The sequence below is a fragment of the Nelumbo nucifera genome, chromosome 1 (genome assembly GCF_055504915.1).
Source record: "Nelumbo nucifera cultivar China Antique chromosome 1, China Antique-T2T, whole genome shotgun sequence".
Taxonomy (NCBI): Eukaryota; Viridiplantae; Streptophyta; class Magnoliopsida; order Proteales; family Nelumbonaceae; genus Nelumbo; species Nelumbo nucifera.
This window is the reverse complement of record NC_142649.1, coordinates 183022538-183033447: the sequence shown is the minus strand read 5'-3', so window position 1 is coordinate 183033447 and position 10910 is coordinate 183022538. Positions and strand designations below refer to the sequence as shown.

Below are 10910 nucleotides of genomic sequence, written 5' to 3'. Positions count from 1 at the left end.
AGAGTATTATTGTCATTTATCAAAATATAACAGTCACGTGGCATGACATGTGAGTGGATTGTGACAGAACCCTACTGGTAAAAGAATAATTAGTCAATTGTTAGAAAATTTAGGGACATTTAAGACAATAATTAAATGGTAAGAGTAGAATTAATCAATTAAATTAAACAGTAAGGATAATTTAAGAAATTTGTCCTTGAATTAATAACAATAGAGAGCTATTAATTAAATGAACATTACATAATCTAAGTTAGGATATACTGATCACAAATCTCTGCCAACAACCTGTGCACAAAACATCACAACCGTACACTGGGAACATCTCATCACATCTGCGCCCCACATGCACATCTCAGCGTGCATTGGGAACAATGTGTGCATGTGGAATAACTTCGGGAGATGTTCCCAATGCACGCTGAGATGTGCATGTGGGGCGCAGATGTGAATTCCCCCATTATGAAAATAAAACAGTACGAGAGATATTGCTTATCCGGATTCAATCAATCCCAGTTTGATTTTAAAATTGGGTTAACAGCCCACAACAAACCCAATCTGATCTGTATCAATATCATATCCAACTTGCAGTTGACAATTGCAAAATGCCTCCACTACCGGTCCAGCATCATGTTATACTCCAGGTTGCAGTGTTTTCAGCCCTTCAAATTCCAAATGAAAGTTATACGTCAAAGTTGGTCTTGGACCAAACTGCCAGACTGTATTTTTCTGTTTGGCTTTTTTTTCCTGCTCAGGAGTAAACTGTCGATTGGGGAGGGGTAATAAGCATCAGATAGCATATGCTAATATGTTTTTTCCAACCGTTCTTGCAATTTACTAAGTAGCTTCACTCCCACATTTGTAATATCACCTGACCACGTAAATCCCATGTTAAGCATATAGTAGAAACGAAATAGCATGGGTTTGGTATTCAAAATCTGGTTAGATATAGCAAGAGAAGTAAGGCCAAGTTTGGGAGTGCTTAAAAATAAGTACTTATTTGAATAAGCACTTATTTTGGTCCGGGACCACACCAATATGCACTTATTTGTGTTTGGGAAATAAACCCAAAATAAGTGCTTATTCTGAGAATAAGCACTTATTTAATAAGCCCAAATTTTTGGCTTATTTTCAAGTGCTTATTTCCTTTATAGCCTATCTTGGCCTGCCACATCATTTTGATACTACCCCTGTTTAAAATAAGTGCTTTTTTCACCAAACGCTCATAAGTGCTTATTCTAATAAGCACTTGTTTTTAAGCACTTATTTTTCAAATAAGCACTCCCAAACTTAGCCTAATATGTATTTGTGGAACAAAATTACCTGCACCAAGTGTTAAGACAACAGTTTCCCTATTGGGGTTTATCGATATCCCAAGTGCTAATATATCTACCACATCCTCCTAATAAGTGCATAAGACAAATTATTAGTATAGCAGACAAAATTGGAAAATACTTTAGGGCTGCAAACAATATTAAATTTGAATTGGAATTTGACCAGAATCCAAGAATATTTAATGTTGGTTTGTGTGTGTGTGTGTGTTAGGGGTGCAAGTCAGGCGGGCTGGGCTGGGTTTTAGCTCAACCCAGGCCCAACCAAAGCCCAAGCCGAGCCCGAGCCCGAGCTCAAGCCCAAATTATCCAACCCAAGCCCAGCCCGCACTAAAATTTCAGGCACTAGGGTTGGGCCTGGGCCCGGACCAGACTTGGATTGGTTAATCAGTCCAAAGCCCCAAACTAAAAATTAATATACATTTATGTGTATGTGTAATACATATATTGCATTTAGAAAAGAAAATATGCAATATAATTTTCATCATAAAATTAAAAGGAAGATTATTTCAACTAGAAAATATAAGATATACCTGGAATTTTCTTTGAATCATAAACTGAAAACTTTAATTTCAAAAGGGGGAAAAGAAAAGATACCTGGAATTTTGATAAGTTTAGTGTTAACTTCAACCATCGAATATAAAATAAAATAATTTTATTAATCTAAAGAGCCGTCAAACTAAAATTTCACCCATCACTATTAGAAATTAATAATATCATGTAAACCTTGCCATACACCCATCACTATAATCTAAAGGGCCGGGCTCGGGTTACCCAAGAGGCCAAGACCTCAACCTGAGCCCAACCCGAAAAATATAAAAATCATCCACCTTTTCAAGCCCAGTCCCAACCCGTGAAAAAAAAAAAATCGGGTTGGGCTGGGCCGGGTTCAGGTTAAGCCCGCCCAAGTTGCATCCCTAGTGTGTGTGCGTGTGTGCTGGAGTCGTATGTCCAAGTCTCATAAAGTTATTTTCTACTCATTTTATTCATGATATATAATACCAAAGTCATTTCTAGTTTATTTTGATAATAGCATAGAATATTTTAATAATTTTTTATTCAATTTATTAATGGAATGCTATATACGAATCCAATCTGAATACAGCATATTTGATTCAATTTGAATCCAAGCAATTGCAGCCCTAAAATATTTTATATCCATTAAAGGTTTTGTATATACCTATGGGCAAAACAAAGATCCCTTGAATTATTCCTTCCTGGTAAAACCCATTGAGTGAGGACCTTTTATTTGACATACTTGAATAATAAGCATCTAACATTCTGAAACTTTATCATGCCCTTTGAGGATGTTTTCTAAATCCAGACAACATAATTTGTAGAAAATGCGGAAACAGCTGTTTTGGCATACCAGTGAAGGAATGTACTCAGATCTTGGACCCACAACTGACGTAGCTAGATCTTTTCCACTGATGTTCCAAATATTTACTTCTCTAGAAGCATAAACCTGACATTATTAATAATGTTGACTGTTAGTGACCTGTAACTGCTAGAAAGTGGGAAATGAAGAATTAATACCTCAGTGATAACCACTCGATCTGCATCACCAAATGCAGCAGCAAAATCTTTCATAAATGCTGCTAGACGGCTGCAGAAGTCATCAAATGTTGCAAAAATGCTAGTCAGTTAAGTGGATATGAGGCTGAAACACCTGAAGGTATGTATTTATTCATTTCGTTCAGAGTTAACACCTGAAGGTATGAGGCTGAAACACTACCCACAAAGCCCCAACGGGAAACTTTTGGCGGGCTGTTTGGATAACTGCATGGACCTCTGTTGGATGGTGTGCATAATCGTCATATATATGGCAGCTGCAAATCCTACCAATCATCTTGAATCGTCTAGAAACACCAATAAAGTTGTTCAAGTGAAATCTCAAGCGGTTGATTGCATCACAAGTTAGGTTATTATCATTGACCAGTGCCATGACTGTAACAATAACCTGAAAGTCACAATAACAAACAACTGCTAATAAAAAATAATAAATATATAAACTGAAGAGACTTTTAATTGAAGGGACTATGTCTTCTTGTAGTATAATTTGTACATCCCAAGGTTTCATATCTTTTACTTTATCAGTTCCAAGGTTCCTCTGATCCAGGTAAATTGAAAATGACAGATAGTTCATCATGGGTTTGATTAGTTATTGAATTTTTGGCTGGAACTTGCATGTTAGAAATGATGTAAATGATACACTCTAGCATTGGAAGGGTGTGTCTGCTAAAGATAGAAATCATGAACTTAGGAATCGCTCACCGCTAACGAATTGAGTACATTATGAACTCCTGGGAGTTGTAGGCTGATTTCTGCCAGAGGACACCCCTTATGACACTGCAGGCAATTCAAAATAATATTTACATTTGACAATTTTATGGCTCTAATTTATAAGTTTAATTGCCACAAATCAGATTATTTAAATAAACACCATAAGTGCAGTATGCAGAAATGCCAAAATAAACATCCGCATGGACAAAAGGACAAGCAAAAAGAAACATTATTCAAGATCAATTGTGTTTTGTCATGAAATAAACCATATTTTCCTACAGTTGAAACTAGATGGAATGATCCAATTCAATCAAACAAAGCAAGTGCTTACCAGCACATAATCACTACCACCTTGTGAGTTCAGGCGAATTGAGGATGCATGCCAATCATTGAAATTTGATATTCCATAAGTTGATATGCTATAGCCATCACTGGATAGCTGGAAACTTGGTGTTAGCTGAGCATGGTCAGATACAGTTTCTTGCCTTCTCTGATTCAGCAAATTAGATGCACCTTCACTGTGATGTCAATTGCAGAATGTTCTCAAGTTAGAGATTAATGAAATCTCATGCTTCTAATCTTCTTCAACTTTAAAAGACAGCAGCATCCCAAGATATGCACAATTGACTTTTTAGTGAACTGGAAGCTGATATGTTGTACTTTCTTACTCAATATGTCTTATAAGCCTTGGTGTTGAAAGATGCAATAACTGCAGGCTATACTCAGGTCTCAGCATACTCAACATATATAAGCCTTGGTGTTGAATGCATTATCCAAAACTACTGAAAAGGAATAATCATAAATAGTTTAAAATGGATAAAGGAACTTGATGCATTTTTATGGAAAGCATTTTATACCCCCATCACATTAATGTGCAGTTGCCATGGAAGATAGTTTAGGAGTATTGTTCTGCATGGCATGATGCATAGTACCCATGTCATTCATGTAGCCGAACTTTTTTATTAATAACATATTTGACTTCATTGATTTGATTAAAAATGAAATACAAAACTACTTCCCATATAGAAAAGTAGAGTTGACATCTGGGTACAAAGAGTGCCATGTTGTCTCAGATACTTCAATTTACATTGTAAATTTATATCCAATACCGTATCCAGCTGTGTCTTTAACGCATCCAGGTAACATAGCCTAGGTGCTGGCATAACCCATTCTAAAATATATTTTTTTTTCATACTCAATCTCACAAGAATTTAAGTTCCCGTATCAGAAAGTTAAATGCCCAAATTCTTGACAGAATCCAATTAACTACCACTTGACAGTCTCCTACCACAATCCCATTCCAACCTGCATCAGCTGCTAGCTTCAAGCCTTGATGTAGTGCAAGTAGTTCTTCTCATAATGAGTTTCCAACCGTTTCTGGTCTTGCATAGCTCATCACAACGTTTCCTTCGGTCTGCTAGCTGCATCAAAATTTAGTTCATTTCTCCCCCCTCTCAGGCACCTCCCACATCCTAGCTACTTCCTCTCTTTGAGCAAATATCCTGCCATTGTAGACCATCAGCATCGAATTCTTCTCTAGTCATCACCCAATCCTAGCCAAACTTGTTTGCTTATGTTTAAATAAACTGAGTCCAGCATGAGCATTGTGTGATATATGGCAACATGACATTGCAATGCATCTTGCTTAGATAATTAATTCTGTCAAACCTTTCTTTTCTGTTTCTCTTTATATCTAGTTCTATGCGACAAAGTGGAAAGGAGGAAAGAAATATTCATGTAGCCAACACAGTTGGATAAAAGGTCTGTAGACTTGAGATTATTACCTCCCTTTGCTTTGGTGTTAATTATGCCAACAGAAGTAAGTACAATCTTTAACCCTTCTATGTTCTATTGGCCCCATAAAAGACGGAGGAAAATGTGAAGGTGTGCACGAGCAGCCTTGTTATGGACAGTTTGGGAAGAAAGGAATGCTAGGACCTTCCACGAAAAGGGGAGAAACAGTCAGGCCTTAAAGGACTGCATTTTGTATAGGGCAATACATTGGTTAAAGACTCTGGATTTGTTTGATCATTTCTCTTTTACTGACTGTTGGAGGGATTAGTTATTAGTAGCAAGTTGTTCCTCCTCAAAGATAAAGGTAATGACAAGCTGGGTCCCCCCTCCTCACGGTTCTTTGAAGCTGAATTTTGATGGAAGTAGCCAGGGCAACCCGGGTCCCTCTGGTTTGGGAGGTGTACTGAGGAATGAGGCTGGAGAGGCTGTCTTACTATACTCTGGCCCTTTAGGTGTTACAAACTTTATATGGGCAGAGCTGTTAGCTGCAATACAAGGAATAATTCTTGTAAAAGAAATGGGTGTGGAACAGCTTCTGGTTGAAGGGGACTCTAAGACAGTGGTGAACCGGTTAAATAATATGGAGGATGTCACGTGGGACTACAAGAATGAGATAAAGAAACTCAAATGGCTGACAAGGAATATGTCTGTAACAGTACAGTGGGTTGGGAGATCAGCTAATGCATTTGCTGATGTCTTGGCAAAACAAGGGACAAACAGGGAAACATTGTTCTGGGCGCAACTGTAATTTGTGTCTTTTTAACAGTCATGCACTTTTTGATGTAGTTTTTGTGTTTTTTGTATGGAGAGGCAGCAGCTCATGCCTCTCTAAGGGGATTTTCATGTAACCGATCTTTGAATTAATGGAATATGACTCCTTACTTATCAAAAAAAAAATCCACAACTAGGAATCGTTTTTATTTCGATTGAACCACTCAATTGCATATAAAAGGTTAAGGATAGCAAGATATGTAGAGTTAACTTTCCTTCACCTTTTCATCTTCTGTCCAGTGTTCAGGTAATTAGGATCTCAAGAAAAGAGACTTCTTGTGGCTTGTTCGGTATCCACAGTAATGACCCCTCCCCCCCCCCCAAAGGTGGGAAAAATGGAAATATATTTTTTCCAAACAAAGAACTGCTGACTGTGATGACCATTATGGAAGTTGAAAACATTTTTAAACTAAGCAGTAGGGTTCTGATACTCAAACAACAGGAAAATCATATCATGAAGTATGAAATTAGCAGCTCACTGTGGTGAGGCATCTATCCAGAAAAAAATCTTAAGGCATATTAAACAGTAAAAGAGAACAATACCGAACAAGGAACAAACTTTGTTACTCAGAATACGTAATGCAAGGAATGTAACACAAAATGAATAATAATAACAAAAGAAGTTCTTGGTCTACCAAAATGCTGTAATGAATAAAAACTATATTATTGTTACTTCCTCAGTTCCAGTAATGAAAAAAGTAAACAAATAGCACACCATGTCTGTCCTCTCCGAGGAAAACTAATGCACATAAATGTCTCTATTTAGAAAAGGATTACAAATATGTACCTATCTCCACATAAAATGAGATGTCCACCACTCCTGATCTTCTTGAGAAACCTCCTGAATGCATTTATAGTTGCCTCCTATTAAACGGAAGTAGGTCAATCAAAAAGATAGGGGACTAACAAATGCAATTTAAATTTCAGTGTCAAGAAATAAAGGTTTCATCAAGTACAAACCTCGTCTTTAAATACATCAACATGTTCCCATTCTACATTTGTTACCACGACAATATAAGGTGATAATCCAAGGAAACAGCCATCATATTCATCAGCCTACCTTGAATAGAAAATATTCATATATACAGATCTATCAGTATGTTGGTAAAAAAATCATGAAATCTATTAAGAATTCACCAGAAAAAAAGTAAACAAGAGAACTCTCGATATGATCTTTGAACTAGATGGACAAAGAAAAAGAAGAGGTTTCCAGGTAGTAAATAGAAGCAAAATTGTTAGCATTCATGTTTGCAGGTCCATATTGCACCAATAAAACATATGTAGGTCCCATTATGTAAGGCAGAGTGCTAAACTAATTAATGACAAAGGGACTTTGAATAACTCCTTGAAAACTTGTAGTTATCAAAGTATTCGTCAGCAAAATAATTTCTGTCCTAAAAATCCAATTCTATCTAGGAAATGGAAAGGCATACCTCCAAGACAAAATTACGACCACGTCCAGAAATAATGTTTCCCCCTTGAAACTGGAACCAAAAGAAAAGAGAGAAAAAAGGAACAAAATTGGTTATGCCACTGATTCATTTTTATAGACAGAAAACTATGAAAGATAAGATAAACAATAATCCATACAAGTGCAAACTCTTCTTCATTTCTCTTAATTGGAAAAAGGATACCTGTGGAACATGAGCTCCAACTATAGCAGTAATGTCATCTCCCATTGCACTCAAAACATATGCAAGCATACTAGCAGTTGTACTTTTCCCTGAAATATCAATGATAACAATAAATGATCTAGAGGAATGCAATGATCGGATAGCAGAACATGAAAAAAAGAACAAAAAAAAGTTAATGCTTTCTTTTCTCTAATAAAAAAGAACCTAAAGTCATAGGCTATAATTCTTTGATGGACTAAAATGCATGTCATTGTACATAAGATTCTAGTTTTTGTTTTCACATCCAACAGACCCCTACTTCAAGATTTAAAAGTTAACTAGCCCTACTTTTTCACTCATCAAGCATTTTCAACCAATCAGACAAGAATGTAAGAGCTTACTTCATAATTCTGTTACTGTATTACAAAACCGCTGCATGGTTAACATGGGGGACATGAAAAAGACCTGGATCCATTCATTGAGAAGAATGAACAGGCTGCATCAAGCAATGACTGAAACGTTGGTTGAAGTAAACTCTAGAAATACCACATTTACCAACCAATTATAGAAAATAGCCAATGGATGAGGATTATTGATTAAGGCCATATGGACACTGAGGAAAATAAGCTCAAGTTAGACCCAAATGTAGTACCATGTGTTCCGCTTACAGCAATAAGGTTGTAATGCTCTGTTATCTTTCCCAGCCAATAATCTCTCTTGTACCTGTATATATCAAGGGGATCAATTATATGCTCAAAATTTAAATTGTAACGTACGAACAAATGATTGGTTTTGCCTCTCCGGTTTTAAGAAATTATTTAAAAACAAAATAGGTGATACTAACACTGGTACACCAAGAGATTTGGCATGCAAAATCTCCACATTTTCAGGTGGAATGGCACTGGACACAACAATTGCATTAGGTAGACTTGAGCCATCACCGTTCCTTTTTATATTTGATATCGAGTGACCCAAATATAATCGTGCCCCCGCTTCTTGCAATCCATCCATAAAGCTGCTCCATACAATATCCGAGCCGCTGACCTCCATTCCCTAAGATAGGTTCAACGAATTAAAACTTATTAATTCAAAGAAAGAGTGTTTTATTTCCCTTCTTCAAATGTTATTTCATGTGTAAAGTCTTACAACCGATAACGGTGAAGAACTCGAGTCGAGTTAGGTTAGGGTTAAGAGGAACTTACTTGTTTGAGAGCAAGCATGGCGAGGGCGGATAAACCACAGCCTCCAATGCCAATGAAGTGAACCCAATACTTCTCCCGGTGATGTTTTATGCTTAACAAGGTTTGGTGTCTCTGCTCTGTGAGTTTACCTGAGAGCGAGTTTCTCTTCTCCCCCTGTATAGAAGCAGAAATGCCAAAGAAATCGACATTTGACTCGAAATGAGTCTTCGTACAAAGCTTTATTTGGCATGGTTTATGTTTCTGGTGGGAAACCACCGGAGAAAGAAGCCGGTGAGAGTGAGAAGCAGGTGTCGTCGGACACTCCATGTCGTTTGGACTCGGTCGGCGGGGGGTGTTCCGACAAGAATCCTAATGGTTTAATTTCTTAAACTAGCCTTACGGTTTAGTTAATTGATTAAGAGTATCTTAGTGTTTGAAAATTAACTAATGCTACCCTTATTGTTTTTAACAATGAATAATGCTTCCTAATCATTAACGTCTGTCAACATAGATATGAAAAAGACTATTTCACCCTTATGGTAGATTACTCGGATCTCTCCCTCTCCCTCTCCCTCTCCCTCTCATTCTCTTCGCCGAAACTGCCAAAACCACCGGAACTTGGATCGGACAACAGTAAGACTCCTTACGGCTAGGACTGTAGATCTCTCAGAACCATAGAAATCGCTACTCTTGCGCTCTTCTCCGGAATCGCCATCCTACTTTGGAACTGCAGAGGTCGGCGCCCCTCTCATTCTCTTTGAAACCACTACAACCGCCACTCTTTAGCGCTCTTCTAAAACACCACATCCCGTTCAGCCATCTCCTCAACCGGAGACTCCTTCAGGCGCTTCTTTTAAAGCACACCCATCCTACGAGTTCCGCATCAGGCAACGGGTTTTGGTTGGAGGAAGCTACATTTATTTATGTCTCTCTATTATCACTTTCGTTGGATTGGATTTGGTTAGGCAATTAGAGTTTTTTTGCAAGAGAGTCTCGACTTTGATTGCAAAGAAGAGATCCTGAGACTCTTCAGGTTTTGATTTTGATCCTGGATAGGAGAGAAGCAAAACAGAAAAAGGGCTTTCGTACACTCTTGACCTAATTTTTTGGGTGTTTTTTTCCTGATTTTTCTGCTTCTTTTTCTGTTGATTCATTCGTTTATCGGCAATAGAGCAAAATATTCTTCTGACTACACAGCTATCTTTTGATGACTTTGGAGATGCAAAGGCTTGGCCTCCTGGGTTCCGATTCCACACTGCTATCTTGTGATGATTTTGGAGATGCAAAGGTTTGGCGTCCTGGGTTCCGATTCCACCCCACCGATGAGGAACTGATCCTCTATTATCTAAGGATGAAAATGTGTTGACGCCGAATCCAGCTCAAGTAATCACAAAAAATCGACATCTACAAGTGGATCTACAAGTGGGATCCTGAAGAATTACCAAGTATCATCATATTCTCTCTCCCCGTCTCTTTCTTGTTTGTCTGTATTTGTAAGCTTGATCGAGTTCAGACTGTTGATTTTTACTATACTGAGATTCAGATTGACCATAGGTTCCTCTTTCTTGTCGATCTACCCTTATTGTTACTATTTTAGTTTTGGCATCCAAGATCTTTAATCATCATTCTTACCATTAGAATCTCTGATTGGGAGAACTTGATCGATGGTTTTACCAATCAAAATGTTTTCTTTTTTTTTTTATTTAGTCAATTGCAGAGATGGATTTTTAGGAATAGAGGAGGAAAGGGTATTTTTGGGATTTTGGACAAATATATTAATCACATTATATCACATATAAAAAAAATTTAACAGATACTAAGGGTAGAGTTAGTCAATTGTTAAAAATAGTAAAGATAGTATTAATCGATTTTTAAACAATAAAGATACACTTAGTTAAAGCATAAGAGTAGTTTAAAAAATTTACCCAATCCTAATTAGCTGA

General features: G+C 37.2%; 1 protein-coding gene across 5 annotated transcripts; it reads right to left on the bottom strand.

The window, feature by feature from the left end:
• Positions 1-488: 488 nt before the first annotated feature.
• On the bottom strand, positions 489-10620 carry LOC104595977 (uncharacterized). Of its 5 annotated transcripts, XR_016080742.1 has the most exons (16): positions 8989-10620; positions 8631-8839; positions 8439-8509; positions 7808-7896; positions 7607-7657; positions 7134-7229; positions 6961-7037; positions 3940-4126; positions 3600-3674; positions 3035-3285; positions 2862-2931; positions 2695-2790; positions 2506-2542; positions 1859-1922; positions 1318-1396; positions 807-865 (listed from the first exon to the last, which is right to left on the bottom strand). XR_016080742.1 is itself a non-coding variant. In XM_019197591.2 (15 exons), exons 1-14 carry the CDS (start codon positions 9292-9294, stop codon positions 1347-1349), a joined length of 1665 nt encoding a protein of 554 aa, XP_019053136.1. In that variant the 5' UTR covers positions 9295-10619; the 3' UTR covers positions 489-865; positions 1318-1346. The 5 variants fall into 5 exon arrangements, 4 of the variants coding, with proteins under 4 accessions (XP_019053136.1, XP_019053135.1, XP_010255228.1 ...); XM_019197591.2 differs by lacking the exon at positions 1859-1922 and having other exon boundaries at positions 489-865; positions 8989-10619; XM_019197590.2 differs by lacking the exon at positions 2506-2542 and having other exon boundaries at positions 489-865; positions 8989-10619.
• Positions 10621-10910: the final 290 nt, after the last annotated feature.